The sequence below is a fragment of the Jaculus jaculus genome, chromosome 1 (genome assembly GCF_020740685.1).
Source record: "Jaculus jaculus isolate mJacJac1 chromosome 1, mJacJac1.mat.Y.cur, whole genome shotgun sequence".
Classification (NCBI taxonomy): Eukaryota; Metazoa; Chordata; class Mammalia; order Rodentia; family Dipodidae; genus Jaculus; species Jaculus jaculus.
In genome coordinates this window covers 152,222,690-152,243,616 of record NC_059102.1, presented here as the reverse complement: position 1 = coordinate 152,243,616, position 20,927 = coordinate 152,222,690, and the positions used below count along the sequence as shown (strand labels likewise).

Below are 20,927 nucleotides of genomic sequence, written 5' to 3'. Positions count from 1 at the left end.
AACACATCACACAAAGGATAAACTGGGAGCTGGAAAGATGGCTCAGCAGTTAAGGTGCTTGACAGTAAAGCCCAACAACCCTAGTTTGATTCTTCAGTACCCATGTAAATCCAGATATACAAAGTGGCGCATGTGTCTGGAGTTTGTTTGCATCAGCTAGAGGCCCTGGTCCGACCCTATTTCCTACTTACTTTCCTCCCTCCCTTCCTCCCCTTCTCTCTCTCCCTCTCTGCCCTGCTTGGTATGGTTTAATCCCAGCACTTAGGTAGGAGGATTGCCATGAGTTTGAGGCCAGCCTGAAGCTAAGAATTAGCTTCAGGTCAACTTGAACAAGGCAGAGTGAGACCCTACATTGAAAAAAGAAAAACTAGGGCTGGGGAAATGACTTAGTGGTTAAAGTGTTTGCCTGCGAAGCCTAAGGACCCTGGTTCCATTCCCCAGGACCCAAGTAAGCCAGATACACAAGGGGGCGCATGTGTCTGGAGTTTGTTTGCAGTGGATGGAAGGTCTGGCGCACCTGTTCTCTCAGCCTCCTTCTCTCTCAAATAAATAAAGAAAGAAAAACTAACTTTTTAAGTTTATATTATTTATTTAATTTGAGAGAAAGAGAAAGAAGCAGGTAAGAGTGAAAATGGGCACACCAGGGCCTCCAGCTGCTGAAAACAAACTCCAGACACATGTGCCACCTTATGCATCTAGCTTAAGGGGTTACTGGGAAATCGAACCCAGGTCCTTAAGCATCAGAGGCAAACACCTTAACCACTAAGCCATCTCTTCAGCCCCAACAGCTAAACATTTTTCAAAAAATAAAATAGGCTGGAGAAGGCTCTGCAGTTAAGGCACTGGCCTGCAAAGCCTAAGGACCTGGGTTCAATTGCCCAGTAATCTCATAAGCCAGATGCCCAAAGTGGCACATGCATCTGGAGTTTGTTTGAAGTGGCTGGAGGCTCTGGCACAACCATTCACTGTCTCTGTCTCTCTCTGCATGCAAATAAATTAATGAATAATTTAAAGATAAAATAATCAATGAAAGGATAGAATATCAAATGAAGGTTAGAGCTGGATGTGGCGGCACACACCTTTAGTCCCAGCACTCAGGAGGCCAAGGTAGTAGGCACTGTGAGTTTGAAGACAGACTGAGACTACATAGTGAATTCTAGGTCAGCTTGGGGTTACAGTAAGACCCTACCTCAAAAAAAAAAAAAAAAAAAAAAAAGTCAGGTGTGGTGGCGCACACCTTTAATCCCAGCACTTGGGAGGCAGAGGGGTAGGAGGATCACAATGAGTTTGAGACCACCCTGAGACTACACAGTGAATTCCACATCAGCCTAGGCTAGAGTGAGACCCTTCCTTGAAGAAACAAAAAAGGAAGGAAGAATAAAAGTGGAACGAGGTAAAGGACAACCTCTGATCTACACATGCATGAATGCATGTGTGTACCATACACACACATAAGAACACAAAAGCATCCCCCCCCAAAAAAAAGGATGAAATATAAAGCAGGCACTCACCAGCTAAAAAGGGACATTTTGTTTGGACAAAACCCTTGTGCACACTGGCCTCTGCTCCTCAAAGATCTGGATATACATTTAAACCCAAGGGAGGAGCTCACACCAATCTATAAAATAGGGGATAGGAGATGTATTATTGCACTACCTCAGTGTGTGAAGATGTGTTGACTATTTGGGGGGAGGCAGGATACAAATATGCAGTTAGATAAGTTTCAAGTATCAGCTGTGATAAGTTAGTCACTTGGCAATCAGTGAACACTCACTAGAAACCACTACCTAGATTCCATGAGGATGAGTCCATGCTTTCCAGATTCCAAGAGGCCAACAGTGTACCTCCATGACAAACACCTAGAATCATAAACCTAAAGAGAGATCTACCATCAGTACAAGATGTTTAGCCCAGGTTGTGTTGGTGTACAGCAGTCGGAAATTGCTGAAGAGACAGAGGCAGCCTGGGCAACACATTTTAAGATAGGCATGGTGGTGCATGCCTTTAATCCTAGCATTTGGTAGGCAGAGGTAGGAGGACAGCCCTAAATTGGAGGCCAGCCTGAGGCCTGAGACTACATAGTGAATTCCAGGTCATCCTGGGCTAAGGTGAGACCCTACCTGCAGAAACCCAAAAAAAGGATGTTTAGATATTTAGGAAGCATGGGCTCCATAACATCCACATGTATCTGCTTTTCCACACAAGCTCTGCAATCTGGGCCTCACTGTGTCTGCTGCCACACCTGTAAATGGGTTACAACATAATCTATTAAAGAAAACTGCTATCAGCTTATATAAGAAATTGTGCACAAAGCTCTTCAAAGAGTCTAGGCCCTAGAACATCCTCAATGAACACAGGCCATCATATGTAATAAGCTGCCTGTGGAATCAAAGATATTGAAAGCCATTCATTTTACCACAATGTTTTTTGGTGGGAAGGAGAAGTGCGAAATTAAGTCTTACTATGTAACCCTGGCTAGCTTCTGAACATGCAATCCTCCTGCCTCAACTTGAGCTAGGATTGTAGGCATGTATCAACACACCCAGTTACCTCCATCATTTATTAAACAACTACTATGAGCCTAACACTGAATAAAAGTTAGGCTCACAAATGACCAGACTAAATTACTTAACCTTTGCCCAGTCTTCTTTTCCTCACCTGATAAATAGGAAATAACAGTATCTGCTGGACCAGACGGGTTAAAAAAAAAAAAAAAAAGACGAGGAGGAGAAGGAGAAAGAAGAAATCCGTACGAGGTAACTTCTCTGAACAACTCCTGGTGCACAGCAAGTACTCAAAACATCTTATAATCACTACTCATCTTCTCTGCTCCGAGCGTCTAAGTGAAATGGAATTTTTCTCATGTATATTTTTGTTCCCAGCGCCGAACTCAGTCCCTGAATGATGCGGATATTCTACGAAGACTACACTCGTTTTGAAAACTCTTCATTTGAAAACTCCCAGCTTACTAACATCAACAACACTCATCGAAAATGCAAGAAAAATAGCAACTACAATAACCTAACGACCACACATTACCTAAGGTAAATATACTGCTGAACCTGTAAAGCGTATGCACCAGGGCATGTATGAGCTCCTCGATACATCTTCACTTTGTGAGGTCTGGAAGTCCCAACAGCTCAACTACTCCCGCGGCTAAATTCGGAAGAAAACTGCTAGGTTACAGTTCCCCCTCCCCTTACCCCGTATCAGTACCCCCTACTTCAGCATTCGCAGCACACTGCCTGAACATTCTTACGGGCCTCCGACCCGACCTGCTGGCGAAGCGATCGGAACCCCCCCCCCACCTTCTCGAGGGGAAGGAGGGGGTGTAACATCTACGGCGCCACAAACCAGGAAGCAAACTATCCCACAGAAAAGAGCCCGGGGAAAGGCCACTGCACGCGAACAAAAGAACCCGAAGTCGCCGTCGCCCGGTCCACCGCCCGCCGTAGGTGTACACACAGAAACTTGGGTAAGGCAGGCGCCCGTGGGCCGCCGAGCGGGCTGCCCCGCCGCCAGCCCCGCGGCCGCGGCTTTGTGCGCGGGAGGCACGCGGGACCGGCCAACTTTTCCTTAAAGATGGTGCCACGCTCTCGCGGCGAGTGAAAGGTCACGGCGCGGGGCAGCGGGCGCAGGCCGGCCTCGCCTCTCCGCCGCGCGCCAACTTGGCCGGTTCCACTTTCCCTTTTGTCTCGTCGGCCCCACGCCGGCGGTGAAGCACGCGGCTTCTGGGTTCGGGTCGGCGGCCGCCCACCGCCCGCCGAGTCTCCGACGCCGCCGACACCGCCGCCCGGGGCCCTTTCGTGCACAAAGCGCGCCGGCGGAGCGCGCGGGCCGGACGCCGGGGCCCTCGGCCCGGCAATAGACTGACACGACGAGGACCGCGCGCTCGCACCCAGCCCGCTGCAAGCCTGGTTTCTCCGCCCCCGTACTGCCCGCCGTCGTCCCTGCCACCGCTCTCAGTCCCCTCGCCGCCCGCCAGACCCGCGCCTCACCTCAGCATCCGCGGCGGCCATGGCCCGGGCCCGCAGCGTGGCCCCGCCCCTCCCGCGCGCCATCGCCCCGCCCGCGCCTCGCGGCCTAAGACCGGGGCGGGGCTGGCTCCGCCCGCACGTGCGCCTGCGCGCGAATCCGCGGCTGCGCTTCAAGACGGGGCCGTGCGGCGCCTGCGCACTGGGGCGGGGCCGGGGAGTGCATGCGCACTGGAGTACAATTTAGGGTTAAAAAAAAAAAACTCCCCGCTGGGTGGGTAGAGAAGTAGCAATGAGTGGACCAACAGAATTCGACCCTGGGTTAGGGAGTGTAACTTCTCATCTTTTCCATAGTGTTGTCTTCCTCTGAGTTACCCGCGTGTCTCACAAATTTTAATCTGGGAACTTCCAGAAACAAACTAATATCAGGTTTTCAGTGGGAGGTCGTGTCGTTCTGAGTAGCCGATGAAATCAGCGTCTTGCTTGGCTCTGCTTGGGTTGTCAATCACCCCATTGTCCAACGTGTCCGCGCTGTACACGCTCGGGGCTTGTTGCATATCAGCAGCCAGCTGGGTTTTCACTCTGGCCCACTTCTGAAGTTCCAGTAACCCTCCTGCTTTAGCGCCCCAAGGCACCGGGATGTGACTCCGAAATTCTAGAGATCTATAAAGGGATTCCATTGAAACGCTGAGTTCGTGACTTTTGAGAAAGTAATAGAAAGCCGGGCGTGGTGGCGCACGCCTTTAATCCCAGCACTTGGGAGGCAGAAGTAGGAGGATCACAGTGAGTTCGAGGCCACCCTGAGACTACATAGTGAGCCTGAGCTAGAGTGAAACCCTACCTCAAAAAAAAAAAAAAAAAAGAAAAGAAAAAAGAGGAAGTAATAGAAGCCAGGCTTGTTGGCGCACGCTTTTAATCCCAGCGCTTGGGAGGAGAGACCCTACCTCGAAAAGCCTAAATAAATAAATAAAAGTGAAACCAAAGAGTTCATGAGTTAAAATAAGTAATTAAGAAATAAAGCCGGGCGTGGTGGCACACGCCTTTAATACCAGCACTCGGGAGGCAGAGGTAGGAGGATCGCCATGAGTTCAAGGCCACCCTGAGATGACAGTTAATTCCAGGTCAGCCTGGACCAGAGTGAGACCCTACCTTGCAAAACCAAAAAAAAAAAAGAAAGAAAGAAAGAAAGAAAGAAAGAAAGAAAGAAAGAAAGAAAGAAAGAAAGAAAGAAAGAAAGAAAATACATACCAGGCATGGTGGCGCATGCCTTTAATCCCAGCACTCGGGAAGCAGAAGTAGGATCAGGAAGCAGAGGTAGGAGGAGCGCCGTGAGTTCGAGGCCACCCGGAGACTACACAGGGAATTCCAGGTCAGCCTGGGCCAGAGTGAGACCCTACCTCAAAAAAAAGGGGGGGGCTGTTGGGATGGCTTAGCGGTTAAGGCGCTTGCCTGCAAAACCAGAGGACCCAGGTTCGATTCCCCAGAACCCATGTCAGCCAGATGCACATTGGGGCACATGCGTCTGGAGTTCGTTCGCAATGGTTGGAGACCCTGTTGCGCCCATTCTCTCCCTCCCTCTCTCTCTTTCTTTCTCTGACAAATAAATAAAAATAAAATATATTTAAAAAATATATATATACATATATATATAGAGAGAGAGAGAGAGAGAGGGAGAGGGGGGAGGGAGGAAGGGGGGCTTAGCTATTGAGGTACTTTGCCTGCAAAGCCAAAGGACCAAGGTTTGATTTCCCAGTACCCATGTAAATCACATGCACAAAGTGGCACATGAGTCTAGAGTTCGTTTGCAGCAGCTAGAGGCCCTGGCACACCCATTCTCTCTCTCTCTCTCTTTCACTAATAATTAAAAAAGAAAACCTAGGTCAGCCTGGACTAGACAGAGACACTACCTAAGAAAAACAAAAATAACCAAAAACAGAAGGGGGAGGGGCTGCAGAGATAGCTGAGCCAGTAAAGGAACATCCCTGCAGAGCCTGAGGCCTCTGGTCGATTCCCCAGTTACCTCGTAAAGCCAGATGCACAAAGTGGCACATGCATTTGAAGTTCCTTTACATTGGCAGGAGGTCCTGGCAGGAACATACTTTTAAAAAAAAATTAACAATAATAAGTAAGCCGAGCATGGTGGTGCATGCCTTTAATCTCAGCACTCACTCAGGACACAGAGGTAGGAGGATTGTCCTGAGTTCAAGACCACCCTGAGACTACACAGTGAATTCCAGGTCATACTGGGCTAAAGTGAGACCCTACCTCGAAAAACCAAAAAAAAAAAAAAACAGTAAAAATACTGTTAACTGGCCATAGTGCTTCAGGCCTATAATTACAGCACTCAGGAGTCAAAGGTAGACCAACCAGGGCTACACTCAGGCTGGGCAAGAGTAATACACTGCCTGAACACTCCTCCTGCACCACCAAAAAAGACATGTGAGGAAGCTGTGAAGACCAACATTAATAACCCACATTCCATGAAAGTATGGAGGAGGGCTGGGAGATGGCTCAGAGGCTAAAAGCACTTTCTTGCAAAGCCTGCCAGCCAGGATTTAGTCCACAGTACTAGATGCAAAGTGGATCATGGTGTTTGGAGTTCATTTCCAGTGGCAAGAGACCTTGGCATGCGTGCACACACACATACATGCACACACACACACACATATATATAATTTTAAAACAAAAGAGAGAATCCCAGCACGCAGGAGGCAGAGGTAGGAGGATCACCAACAGCAATTAAGTACTTGCCTATGAAGCCTAAGGACACCATTTCAAGGCTTGATTCCCCAGTACCCATGTAAACCAGATGCACAAGGTGGCACATGCATCTGGAGTTCATTTGCAGTGGCTGGAGTCATTGGTATGTCCATTTTCTCTCTCTCTCTCTTTCTTTTTCTCTCTGCCTCTTTCTCTCTCTGTCGCTCTGAGATAAATAAATAAAAGTAAATAAAAATCTTAAAATTAAATAAGTGAAACCCTACCTCGAAAAACCAAAAAATAAAAAATTAAAATTAAATAAATAAAAAAAGAAACACACAGATGGTACATGTCTGGAGTTCATTTGCAGTGACTAGAGGCCCTGGTGCACCCATTCTCTCTCTCTACCTGCTTCTCTATCTCTCCCTAATAAATAAATAAATAAATTCTTAGAAAATCTGAGCATGGTGGCTCACACCTTTAATCCCAGCACTTGGGAAACAGGTAGGAGGATGGTGAGTTCAAGGCCATCCTGAGACTACATAGTGAATTACAGGTCAGCCTGAGCTAGAACAACAACAAAAAAAAAAAGCAGTGTGTGTGGGTTGATACAGGCCTTTAATCCCAGCACTCAGGAGGCAGAGGTAGGAGGATGTTCTAGGCCAGATTGAAACTACATGGTGAATTTCAGGTCAGAGACCCTACATTGAAAAACCAAAGAGAAAAAAAAAAAGGCTGGAGAGATGGCTTAGCCATTAAGGTGCTTGTCTGCAAAGCCAAAGGACCCAGGTTCAATTCTCCAGGACCCACATAACCCAGATGCACAAGGTGGCACATATGTCTGGAGTTCATTTACAGTGGCTGGATGCCCTGGTACGCCCATTCTCTCTCTCTGCCTCTTCTTCTGTCTCTCCATCTCTCAAATAAATAAGTTAAGTTATGGCTTAGCAGTTAAGGTGTTTGCCTGCAAAGCCAGGTTTGATTCCTCAGGACCCACGTTAGCCAGATGCACCAGGAGGCATATTCGTCTGGAGTTCGTTTGCAGTAACTGGAGGCCTTAGTGGACCCATTCTCTCTCTCTCTTCCTCCCTTCCTCTTTCTCTGTCATATAAATAAATAATAAAGTAATTAAATTTTAAAAAGAGAAAAGCAATAAAAGAAAGTGGGAAGGCATGCCCATTCTCATTCTCTTTTCTATTTCTGTTTGCAAATACATAAACAAAAGAATTAAATAGCTGGGCATGGTGATGCACATCTTTAATCCCAGCACTGGGGAGGCAGAGGTAGGAGGATTGCTTAGTTTGATGCCTTCAATGCCAGCCTGAGAATACATAGTGAAATCCAGGTCAGCCTAAGCTAGAGTGAGACCCTACCTCGAGAAAAAAAAAAAAAAAAAAAAAGAAGGGAGAATTGAACCTGGGTCCTTTAGCTTTGCAAGCAATAAAAATATTTTTATAAATTTTAAAGAGAAGCTGGGCATGGCGCAGGCCTTTAATCCTAGCACTCAGGAGGCAGAGGTAGGAGGACCGCTGTGAGTTCAAGGCCACCCTGAGAATTGTGAGTTCAAGGCCACTCCATAGAGAATTCAAGATCAGCCTGAGCTAGAGTGAAACCCTACCTTGCAAAACCAAAAAAAAATTAAAGAGGGGGCTGGTGAGATGGCTTAGCAGTTAAGGCATTTGCCTGCAAAGCCAAAGGATCCTGGTTAGATTCTCCAGTACCTGCATAAGCCAGATGCACAAGGGGGCACATAAGTCTGGAATTCTTTTGCGGTGGCTGGAGGCCCTGGCATGCCCATTCTCTCTCTCTCTCTTTCTGCTTCTTTTTCTCTCTCAGTTAAATAAATAAATAATAATAATAAATAAATAACTAGACTTTTTATTTAAAGAGGGCTGGAAAGATGGCTTATGGTTAAGGCACTTACCAGGTTTGATTTGTCCTAGTACCAATATAAACCAAATGCACATAGTAGCACATGCATCTGGAATTGTTTGCAGAGACTAGAAGCTCTGATGCACCTATTCTCTCTCTCTGTCTCTCTCTTTCTCTATCTCTGTCTCTCTCTCAAATAAATAAATAAAAATAAAAAGCCAGCCATGGTGGCAGCTTTAATCCCAGCAGTTGGGAAGCAAAGATGCAAGGATCTCAGTAAATTCATGGCCACCCTGAGACTACAGAGTAAATTCCAGGTCAGACTGGGCTAGAGAAAGACACTACCTTGGGAAAAGAAAAAGAATTGTGTGCTAGTTCTACAAAAAATACTGCCTTAGGGTATGTGGTGATTTGATTCAGGTATCCCCCATAAACAGGTATTCTGAAATGCTAGGTTCCCAGCTGATGGAGATTTGGGAATTAACGCCTCCTGGAGGGAGTGTATATATATATATATATATTGTTGGGAGTGGGCTTATGGGTGTTACAGCCAATTTCCCTAAGCCAGTGTTTGGCACACTCTCCTGTTGCTATTGTCCACCTTACATTGGCCAGGGGGTGATGTCCAACCTCTGCTCATGTCGTCATTTTCTCCTGCCATCATGGAGCTTTCCCCTCAAGCCTGTAAGCTAAAATAAACCTTTTTTTTCCACACAAGCTGCTCTTAGATGGGTGATTTCTGCCAGCAATGCAAACCTGACTGCAACAGGGCATAAGTGCTTAGTTAACATGGAAAGAAGTTAGCTTTAGCCAGGGCAAGGCAGAGGTGAAAGTGTTGCTGGGAGTTTGAGGCCTTTCTGGGATTATATAGTGAATTCCAGGTCAGCCTGGGCTACAGTGAGACCCTACCTTGAAAAACCAAATAAATAAAAACAAGAATTACTGGAGGGGATAGGGGCTGGAGAGATGGCTTAGTGGTTAAGTTACTTGCCTGCAAAGCCAAAGGACTCAGGTTCAATTCCCTAGGGCCCAGGTAAAGCCAGATACACAAGATGGCGCATGCATCTGGAGTTCATTCATTTGCAGTGGCTAGCAGTCCTACTTCACCCATTCTCTCTCTCTCTCTCTCTCTCTCAATCTTCCTCTTTCAAATAAATAAATAAAATCTATAAAAAGAAAAAAAAAGGGGGGGCTGGAGAGATGGCTTAGCGGTTAAGCACTTGCCTGTGAAGCCTAAGGACCCCGGTTCGAGGCTCGGTTCCCCAGTACCTGCGTAAGCCAGATGCACAAGGGGGCGCACACATCTGGAGTTCGTTTGCAGAGGCTGGAAACCCTGGCGCGCCCATTCTCTCTTTCCCTCTATCTGTCTTTCTCTCTGTGTCTGTCACTCTCAAATAAATAAAAATAAAAAATTTTTAAAAAGAAAAAAAGGAGCGGACGTGGTGGCACACGCACTCAGGCGGCAGAGGTAGGAGGATCACCATGAATTTGAGGCCACCCTGAGACTACATAGTGAATTCCAGGTCAGCCTGGGCCAAAGTGAGACCCTTAGCGGTTAAGGTGTTTGTCTGAAAAGCCAAAGGACCCAGGTTCGATACCCCAGGACACACATAAGCCAGGTGCACAAGGTGGTGCATGCATCTGGAGTTCGTTTGCAGTGGCTGTAGGCCATGGCGCGCCCATTCTCTCTCTCTCTCCCTCTTTCTCTGTCAAATAAAAAAATAAGTGAAAACAAATGTTAAAAAGAAAGAAAAGAGCCAGGTGTGGGAGGCAGAGATAGGAGGATCTCCATGAGTTTGAGGCCACCCTGAGACTACATAGTTAATTCCAGGTCAGCCTGGACCAGAGTGAGACCCTACCTTGAAAAAAAAAAGAAAGAAAGAAAGAAAGAAAGAAAGAAAAAGAAAAAAAGAAAGAAAAAGAAAAAATTTGGGGCTGGAAAGATGGCTTAGCAATGAAGGCATTTTGCCTGCAAAGCCAAAGGATCCTAGTTCAATTTTCCAGGACTTACATAAACCAGATGCACAAGGGGGGCGCATGTATCTGGAGTTCATTTGCAGTGGCTAGAGGCCTTGACGCACCCATTCTCTCTCTCTCTCTCAATTAAATATATAAATAAAATTTAATTTTAAAAAAGAGCAGCCCTGGGCTGGAGAGATGGCTTAGCGGTTAAGCGCTTGCCTGTGAAGCCTAAGGACCCCGGTTCGAGGCTCGGTTCCCCAGGTCCCACGTTAGCCAGATGCACAAGGGGGCGCACGCGTCTGGAGTTCGTTTGCAGAGGCTGGAAGCCCTGGCGCGCCCATTCTCTCTCTCTCCCTCTATCTGTCTTTTTCTTTGTGTCTGTCGCTCTCAAATAAATAAATAATAAAAAAATTAAAAAAAAAAAAAAGAGCAGCCCTGTGTGGTGGCACATGCCTTTAATCCCAGCACTCAGGAGGCAGAGGTAGGAGAATCACAGCGAGTTCGAGGCCACCCTGAGACTACATAGTGAATTCCAGGAGAGTCTGAGCTAGAGTGAAACCCTGCCTCAAAAACCAAAAACAAAACAAAACAAAATTAATAGATATGATCCTCAGATGGAACAAAGCATTAGTTATCTGTATAGCCAGGCATAGTGGCACACAACTCTAATCCCAGCACTAGCTATGAAACTAAGTACTAACCCTTAATACTAAGAATTAAACCCAATACCTCACAAACTAGGCAAGTACTTTGCCAGTAAACTACATCCTTGGCGATTAAAAAAAAAAAAAATTTACAGGTATGGTGGAGCACACCTTTAATCCCAGCACTTGGGAGGCAGAGGTAGGAGGATTGGTGTGAGTTCGAGGCCACCCTGAGACTACATAGTGAATTCCAGGTCAGCCTGAGCTAGAGTGAGACCCTACTTTGAAAAACCAAAAAATGTTTATTTGTTTATTTAGGAGAGAAACAGGCAGACAGGCAGAGAGAATGAGTCTGAGTGCACCAAGCTTTCTTGCCACTGCAAATGAACTCCAGATACCTGCACCACTTTGTGCATCTGGCTGTACAGGGGTACTGGAGAATCTTTCCCAGGCTGTCAGACTTTGCAAGCAATTATCTTAAACTGCTGAGCCATCTCTCCAGCCCCTCCTCAGCTCTTTTTACACTTTTTTTTTTTTTTTTTTTTGAGGTAGTCTCCTTCTAACCCAAACTGACCTGGAACTCATAACTCATTCTGTAGTTCCAGGCTGGCCTGAAACTCACAGCAATCCTCCTACCTCTGCCTCCTGGGTGTTGGGATTAAAGGCATGTGCCACCACACCCAGCTAAAAAAATATTTTTATTTCTTTGAGAGAAAGAGAGAATGGGCACGCCAGGGCATCCAGCCACTCCAAATGAACTCCAGATGCATGCATCACTCTGAGCATGTAGCTTTATATGGGTACTGGGGAATCGAACCCGGTACATTAGGCTTTGCACATAAGTGCCTTAACTGGTAAGTCATCTCTCAAGCCCCCAGCTGAATTTTTTTTTTTTGTATGTGTGCATGTGTAGTGTTCACATGTATGAGCAGATGCACATGTTTGTGAGATGCACATGCCTCATGCACACGGGTGTGGAGCCCAGAAAATACCAGCTGTCCTCTTCTATTGCTCAACTGTGTGCTTCACTGAACCCAAAGCTGCCATTTCATCTGTCAGATTCATTGACCAGAGAGCTCCAGCGATACTCCAGTCTCTACCCCCCCACACACACAGTACTGGGTTTACAGGACCTATGGGTGCTAGGGATCAAACTCAGGGAGTCTCAAACCTTCTCATGCTTGCATGGCAAGCCCTCTTACTTACTGAGCCATCTCTCCAGTCCCCAAGCTGAATTTTTGTTTCCCAGTTTTGCAAAACAGCAATGAGTTGATTTCGGTTAGTTACAGAGCACAGATGAGATGAGGTAGGGGTTACTTACAGGAGCTCTACAGCCTTCTCCGACTGTCCCCCAAACCACAAACAAGTGAACAGCAGCCACCTAAGTCAGAACAGTTCATCTGGCAGCAGTTGAGAGCATCGGCAGGGTCAGCCTGACCCAGCATGTGTCTGACTTCTCCCCAAGCCGAATTTTAAAAAATGAAAAATCTGGGCTGGGCCGGGCTTGGTGGCACACGCCTTTAATCCTAGCACGCTAGAGGCAGAGAGAGGAGGATCACTATAAATTCAAGACCAGCCTGGGACTACAGAGTGAGTGCCAGGTCAGCTGGCGGGGTGAGGGTGGTAGAGGAAAAGCACCTACATTCTTTTGGGCTAGAGAGATGGCTTAGTGGTTAAGGGGGTTGCCTGTGAAACCTAAGGACCCAGGTTCAATTCCCCAGTACTCATGTAAGCGAGCTGCACGAGGCGATACATACTTCTGGAACTTATTTGCAATGGCTGGAGGCCCTGGTGCTCCCATTCTCTCTTCCTTCCTCCCTCAATTTGCTTCTTTGCTTCTCTCTGTCAAATAAAATAAGGGATTTTTTTTTTTTGGTTTTATGTTTTTTTTATATTTATTTTTTTTTTAATTTTTTATTTATTTATTTGAGAGCGACAGACACAGAGAGAAAGGCAGATAGAGGGAGAGAGAGGGAATGGGCGCGCCAGGGCTTCCAGCCTCTGCAAAAGAACTCCAGATGCGTGCGCCCCCTTGTGCATCTGGCTAACGTGGGACCTGGGGAACCGAGCCTCGAACCGGGGTCCTTAGGCTTCACAGGAAAGCGCTTAACCGCTAAGCCATCTCTCCAGCCCATATTTATTTATTTTTAAAGAGGCTCAAGCTGGCGTGGTAGCACAAACTTTTAATCCCAGCACTTGGAAGGCAGAGGTTGGAGGATTGCCAAATAGCCACAAGTTCAAGGCCACCCTGAAACTACATAGCGAATTCAAAGTTAGCCTGGGCTACAGTGAAATCCTACCTTAGGGGCAGGAGGGGGAGAGAGAGAGAGACAACTTCGAATTACAATATTTTTTGTTTCCTTTTTTCAAGGTAGAGCCCAGGCTAACTTGGAACTCACTGGAGTGTAGGCTGGCCTTGAGCTCACAGTGATCTTCTACCCCAGCCTTCTAAGTGCTCAGATTAAAGGGTGAGGGAGAAACCCAAGCCATTTGTGTCATCTGTTATAACCATGAACAGTCATGACTCAGTCATTCAGAGCAGCTGATCCTCCTGACATATTGCTAGGTCAATAATAAACTAGTATTGTGTCACATCACAATGTCTATGCCATTCACCTTTCTTCATGTCCTCACATAGACCTCACATCATCACACGGGTGAGCACAGAATAGTGAGGCTAGTTTGAGAGTGAGACACCACATTCATCTAATTCCAGCATAGTATTATTTTTCTGTTGTCGGTTTTGCTAATTGCTTCTTATGCCTAATTTGTAAATTTTATCATACGTGCAAGAAAAAACACGTACGGAACTCTGCGCTGTGTGCAGTTTCAGGCCTCTGGTGAAGGTCTTAGAATATAACTCCTGCTGATGAGGGGAACTACTGTAACTTCTTGTTTGAAACTGGGGTTCTAGTCAGCCTGAGATGTGAAGAACCCAAGGCTTTGAGTCCTGACCTCTAATTTCAGACATATTTAATTTTGTTTGTTTGTTTGTTTGGGCTGGAGAGATGGCTTAGCAGTTAAGCACTTGCCTGTGAAGCCTAAGGACCCCAGTTCAAGGCTTGATTCCCCAAGATCCACGTAAGCCAGATGCACAAGGGGGCACACACGTCTGGAGTTTGTTTGCAGTGGCTGGAAGCCCTGGCATGCCCACTCTCTCTCTCTCTCTGCCTCTTTCTCTTTCTGTTGCTCTCAAATAAATAAATAAAAGTGAACAATTTTATGTTCATTTTTTAAAATTATTTATTTATTTATTTGAGAGCGACAGACACAGAGAGAAAGACAGATAGAGGGGGAGAGAGAGAGTGGGAGCGCCAGGGCTTCCAGCCTCTGCAAACGAACTCCAGACACGTGCGCCCCCTTGTGCATCTGGCTTACGTGGGACCTGGGGAACCGAGCCTCGAACCGGGGTCCTTAGGCTTCACAGGCAAGCGCTTAACCACTAAGCCATCGCTCCAGCCCTTTTTGTTCATTTTTATTTGAGACTGACAGATAGAGAGAGAGAAAGAGGCAGACAAATAGAGAATGGGCATCCTAGGGCCTCTAGCCATTGCAAATGAACTCCAGATGCATGTGGTACCTTGCGGCATCTGGCTTACGTGGATCCTGGGTGATCAAGCCTCAAACCAGGGTCCTGAGGCTTCACAGGCAAGTGCTTAACCTCCAGCCCCTCTGAGACATATTTTGACTTTCTTGGTTTTGAAAGCAAGTAGACACTCTGAGCTGCATCTCTGAGACTGCTTCAACAGGGGAAAGTCCTTGGAGGGCTTGCTTTGCTAATGGGATGGGATATACCTGATTTAAAGAAAGGTGCTCCAGGGCTGGAGAGACAGCTTAGTGGTAGGTGCTTGCCTGTGAAGCCTAAGGATCCATGTTTGACTCTCCATGCCCCAAGTAAGTCCAAAACCCAAGGTGACACCAGTGTACAAGATCACACATATACATGAAATGGAACACAAGTCTGTAGTTCGATTACTGTGGCTGGAGGACCTGGTACACCAATTCTCTCTCTCTTGCTCTCTCTCTGATTAAAAAGAAAAAGCCAGGTGTGGTGGCGCATGCCTTTAATCCCAGCACTCAGGAGGCTCCATGTGAAGAGAATACATCCCTGATACTGAAAACTTAAAACAGGGGTAGTCATGAGCCCTAGAGGTGTAACATCTGCTGTTGTCTGGCCAAATGTATATACTATGCTTATCAAACTGCCCAGTAAGCACTTCTGTTCATGTTCACACCCTTATATTAATGCTATTCTCACTTTTGGTAGAGAATCTTCTCTTTTCAGATGGCAGTGACCTTGGGATGACTCAGAAGGTATCATGGTGATGGAAAGAAATGACCGTAGTGCTCAGTACTACAACCTCTATCATACCTTCCAAGGCTCAGGGTCTAATGTGGAAGAGGTGGTGGAAAGAATGTAAGAGAACTTCTGGTTAAGATGGCGGCTTAGGTACCACACCAAAGCACCCTGGGGGCAGGGGGAAAGACCAAAAAACTCAGCAAAATACACACTTTTACTAAAAAGTGAGGTGTATAGGAAATTGAAATGGCAATGGAGAAGTAGAAGAGATCCAGAGCCCACACAAGCCGGCAAAAGCGGCCCCGGCAGGTCCACCGACCACAGCGGCAGCAGCGCACTGGAATCCTGCCAGGCTCAGCTCGAGCTGCAGGAAAAGCCAGGTAGGGGAAACTTCCACTCACACCGGAGCTCTCCACAGTTCAGGAAATGTGAAGGAAGAGCGGCAGTGAGCAACGGAGGAGCAGATCACAAGGTAGAAGTACATGTGGAACAGTGAGAGAATGAGAGCAGCTGCGACTCCCTCCCCTCCCCCCCACTGCCTGTGCCCAGCTCCAGCAAACAGAGCAGTGGTCCCAGGACCTGGCCACACCAACTTGAGCAAACAGTGGGACCCAAGCAGGAGCAGGGACCCGCAGCAACATCAGCGGCTCCGGCCCCAGCAGCAGCGGCCCCAGCAGCGGCAGATCCAGTAGCAGCAGCAGAGGATCCAACAGTGGCAGCTAAAGCAGCAGCAGCAGCGGCAGCAGCAGCGGTGGACCCAGCAAAGGTGACAGACCCAACAGCTGCAGCTTTAGCAGCAGCGGCGACAGATCCAGCAGCGGCAGCTTCAGGGGCAGCACAGTGGCAGTTCCAGCAGCGGGGATGCCGATCTGCAGGGCCACAGTTGCCAGGCTCGGTTTGCCCCGCAGGAAAAGCCAGTGCCCAGCTCCAGAAATCAGAACAGCAGCCCAACAACCCAGCCAGCAACTTGACTGAGACCAAAATCATCCACAAAGGTAACTGGGATTAATTGCACCAGGGAAGGGTCTCACTTGGTCAAAGCTGACCTGGATCCCTCAACAGACCAGAAATCTTAACCTCTATATTACTAGAGGATCTGGTTGTAATAATAACTACTCTTGCATAAATATTCGGTGCTGTTTTTGATTAAATATGTACAGTGCTTAGTTAAATTTTATTTTTTTTTAATTTTTTTTGTTCATTTTTTATTTATTTATTTGAGAGCGACAGACACAGAGAGAAAGACAGATAAAGGGAGAGAGAGAGAAGGGGGCGCGCCAGGGCCTCCAGCCTCTGCAAACGAACTCCAGATGTGTGCACCCCCTTGTGCATCTGGCTAACGTGGGACCTGGGGAACCGAGCCTCAAACCAGGGTCCTTAGGCTTCACAGGCAAGTGCTTAACCGCTAAGCCATCTCTCCAGCCCAGCTTAGTTAAATTTTAGAATCTACCTGTATTTTATTCCATTCAGCCTACTTGAATACTCCCATAGCAGGGAAACTCAACCCCTAGGAACACCTTTGTAGATACTCTGAGAGCCTTAAGAGCCACACCTAAGCTCCTTTCCTGAAGATATATAACATCAAATCCATTGATACAGCTAAGAATACATAGCTAGCTAGAAAATCCAAGCATTAACTTAATCCAAGATGCAAAAATATATACATTGTAACACAAGAAACACTAAAAATCAAGACAATATAAATCCACCTAACAGTATTAATGCATCAGAAATGACCTCCAGTGAGAATGAGTTAGAGGAAATGCCTGAGAAGGTTTCAAAAGAATGATTGTAAATATGTTCAAAGAAGTCAGAGAACAAATCAAAGGAGTCAAAGAGGAACTCAAAGAGGAAATCAAAGGAAATGAAGAAGACACAGGACACCAATTTCATGAAATAAAGAAGGTAATACAAGACATAAATAAGGAAATACAAATAATAAAGAAAAACCAGTCAGAATTACTAGCAATGAAGAACACAGTTAATGAAATAAAAAACTCTGTAGAAAATCTCACCAGTAGGATGGATGAAGGAGAGGACAGAATATCTAAGCTAGAAGACCAGGTGGCAGAACTAATACAGGCCAACAAAGAGAAAGACAAACTTATAGAAAAGTATGAGTGGGAATTTCAAGATATTCGGGACACTATGAAAAGATCAAATATAAGAATTCAGGGCATAGTAGAAAGAGAAGAATTCCACTCCAAAGGCATAGTAGGCATCATCAACAAAATCATACAAGAAAACTTCCCCCAAATTGGGAAAGATGTGCCAATGCAGATACAGGAAGCCTTTAGAACCCCAGCCAGACAAAACCTGGAAAAAGCTCTCCTCGTCATATTATAGTCAAACTACCAAACACACAAACCAAGGAAAAAATATTGAAAGCAGTTAGAGAGAAAAATCAGGTTACCTACAAAGGCAAGCTCATCAGGATTACAGCAGATTATTCAACACAAACTTTAAAAGCCAGAAGGGCTTGGAGAGTTCGTATTCCAAGTTCTGAAGGATAACAACTGTCAACCATAGTTACTTTATCCTGCAAAGCTATGCATTCAAATAAACGGAGAAATAAGGACATTCCATGACAAAAGCAGGCTAAAGAAGTATTTGAAGACAAAACCAGCTCTACAGAAAATACTTGATAGGATCCTCCATGCTGAAGAAAAGGAAAAGCACACATATAAGGAACCTGGAAAAAACAAGAAACACTGAAATACTAGTTAACACAAGAAAGCAAAGGTAGAACCAGAACCACAAAAAAAAAAAAAAAAAAAGCAAACATAAATACACACCTTTCAATAATATCTCTTTTTTTTTTAATGTTGGTGTCTGAGTACAGTGTGGGCACCTAGACGGCAGACCGTTCCAGGAGCTTAGTGTCCACAGAATAAGGAGGACTTTTTATTTATTTATTTATTTATTTATTTATTTATTTATTTGAGAGCGACAGACACAGACAGAAAGACAGATAGAGGGAGAGAGAGAGAGAGAATGGGCGGGCGCGCCAGGGCTTCCAGCCTCTGCAAACGAACTCCAGACGCGTGCACCCCCTTGTGCATCTGGCTAATGTGGGACCTGGGGAACCGAGCCTCGAACCGGGGTTCTTAGGCTTCACAGGCAAGCGCTTAACCATTAAGCCATCTCTCCAGCCCTCAATAATATCTCTTAATATCAACAACTTCAATTCCCCAACCAAAAGACAAAGGTTTGCAGACTGGGTTAAAAAGCAGGATCCTACAATTTGTTGTCTCCAAGAAACTCACCTTTCTACAAAGGATAGACATTATCTTAGGGTGAAAGGTTGGAAAACGGTGTTTCAAGCAAATGGGCCTAGAAACAAGCAGGGGTTGCTATCCTAATATCTGACAAGGTAGACTTCAGTCCAACGTTGGTCAAGAAAGATAAGGAAGGTCACTATATTGATTAAGGGCACACTCCAACAGGAGGACATTACAATCCTAAACATGTATGCACCTAACATGGGGGCTCCCAAATTCATCAAACAAACACTATTAGAACTAATGTCACAGATAACACCAAACACAGTGGTAGTGGGTGACTTTAACACCCCACTCTCATCAATTGACAGGTCATCCTGGGAAAAAATAAACAGAGAGGCATCTGGACTAAATGAGGTCATAGAAGGAATGGACCTAACAGATATATAAAGGACATTTCATCCAAAGGCTGCAGAATATACATTCTTTTCAGCAGCACATGGAACATTCTCTAAAATAGACCATATATTAGGACACCAAGCAAATCTTAACAAATACAGGAAAATTGAAATAATTCCTTGCAGTCTATCTGACCACAATGGAATTAAACTACAAATCAGTAGCAAGAAAGTCTATAGAGCATACACAAAATCATGGAAATGAAACTATACACTACTTAATGATGAATGGGTCAATGAAGAAATCAAGAAGTAAATCAAAAAATTTATAGAGTCAAACAATAATGAGAATACAACATGCCAAAATCTCTGGGACACAATGAAGGCAGTTCTAAGGGGTAAATTTATAGCCTTAAGTGCCTATATTAAGAAATTAGAAAGGTCGCAAGTAAACAACCTAATGCTTCACCTTAAAGCCTTGGAAAAAGAAGAACAAGGCAAATCAAAAATCAGTAGACGGGAAGAAATAATAAAGATTAGGGCAGGAATTAATGAAATAGAAACAAAAAAAATCCAAAGAATTAATGAAACAAAGAGTTGGTTCTTTGAAAGGATAAACAAGATTAATAAACCCTTAGCAACTCTGACCAAAAGAGAGAAGAGACACAAATTATTAAAATCAGAGATGAAAAAGGTAACATCACAACAGATTCCAGAGAAATTTAAAAAATCATAGGGACATATTATAAAAGCATATACTCCACGAAGTATGAAAATCTGAAAGAAATGGAAGATTTCCTTGATTTATATGACCTACCTAAATTAAATCAAAATGAGATTAATCACTTAAATACACCTATAACAAACATGGATATCCATACAGTTATCAAAAATCTCCCAACTAAAAAAAGCCCAGGCCCAGATGGATTCACTGCTGAATTTTACCAGACCTTTAAGGAAGAGCTAACACCATTGTTTCTTAAGCTTTTCCAGGAAATAGAAAAGGAAGGAATTCTACCAAACTCCTTCTATGAGGCCAGCATCACCCTGATACCAAAACCAGGCAAAGATAGAACAAAAAAAGAAAATTACAGACCAATCTCCCTCATGAACATAGATGCAAAAATTCTCAACAAAATATTGGCAAACAATACAAAAATATATCAGAAAGATCATTCACCCAGACCAAGTAGGCTTTATCCCAGAGATGCAGGGATGGTTCAATATACACAAATCTATAAATGTAATACATTATATAAATGGGTTGAAGGACAAAAATCACATGATCATCTCATTAGACACAGAGAAAGCATTTGACAAAATCCAACATCCCTTCATGATAAAAGTCCTACAGAGACTGGGAATAGAAGGAACATATCTCAATATAATAAAGGCTATTTATGACAAGCCTACAGCCAACATATTACTAAATGGGGAAAAACTGGAAGGTTTTCCACTAAAATCAGGAACAAGACAAGGGTGTCCACCGTCCCCACTTTTATTTAACATAGTTTTGGAGTCTTAGCCATAGCAATAAGGCAAGAGACACACATAAAAGGGGTACAAATTGGAAAGGAAGAGATCAAGTTATCATTATTTGCAGATGACATGATTCTACACATAAAGGACCCTAAAGACTCTACTAGCAAACTGTTAGAGCTGATCAAAACCTGTAACCATGTAGCAGGATACAAAATAAAGACACAGAAATCAGTAGCTTTCATATATGCTAACAACACACAGAGGATGAAATCAGAGAATCACTCCCATTCACAATTGCATCAAAAATAAATAAATAAATAAAGTACCTTGGATTAAACCTAACCAAGGAAGTAAAGAATCTCTACAATGAGAAC

At 45.0% G+C, this 20,927-nt stretch overlaps 1 protein-coding gene across 9 annotated transcripts in view; it reads right to left on the bottom strand.

Annotated features, from left to right (window-relative positions):
• The window catches only part of Ehmt1 (euchromatic histone lysine methyltransferase 1), a 220,117-nt gene extending 216,071 nt beyond the window's left edge, over window positions 1-4,046 (bottom strand). For 8 of the 9 annotated variants that reach the window (XM_012947838.2, XM_045149981.1, XM_045149974.1 and 5 more), the window contains exon 1: window positions 3,999-4,046. In XM_012947838.2, coding sequence (XP_012803292.2) covers window positions 3,999-4,019 — 21 coding nt within the window. In that variant the 5' untranslated portion in view covers window positions 4,020-4,046. The remainder of the gene's footprint in view (window positions 1-3,998) is intronic. The other variant, XM_045149966.1, reaches the window with a different exon arrangement.
• Window positions 4,047-20,927: the final 16,881 nt, after the last annotated feature.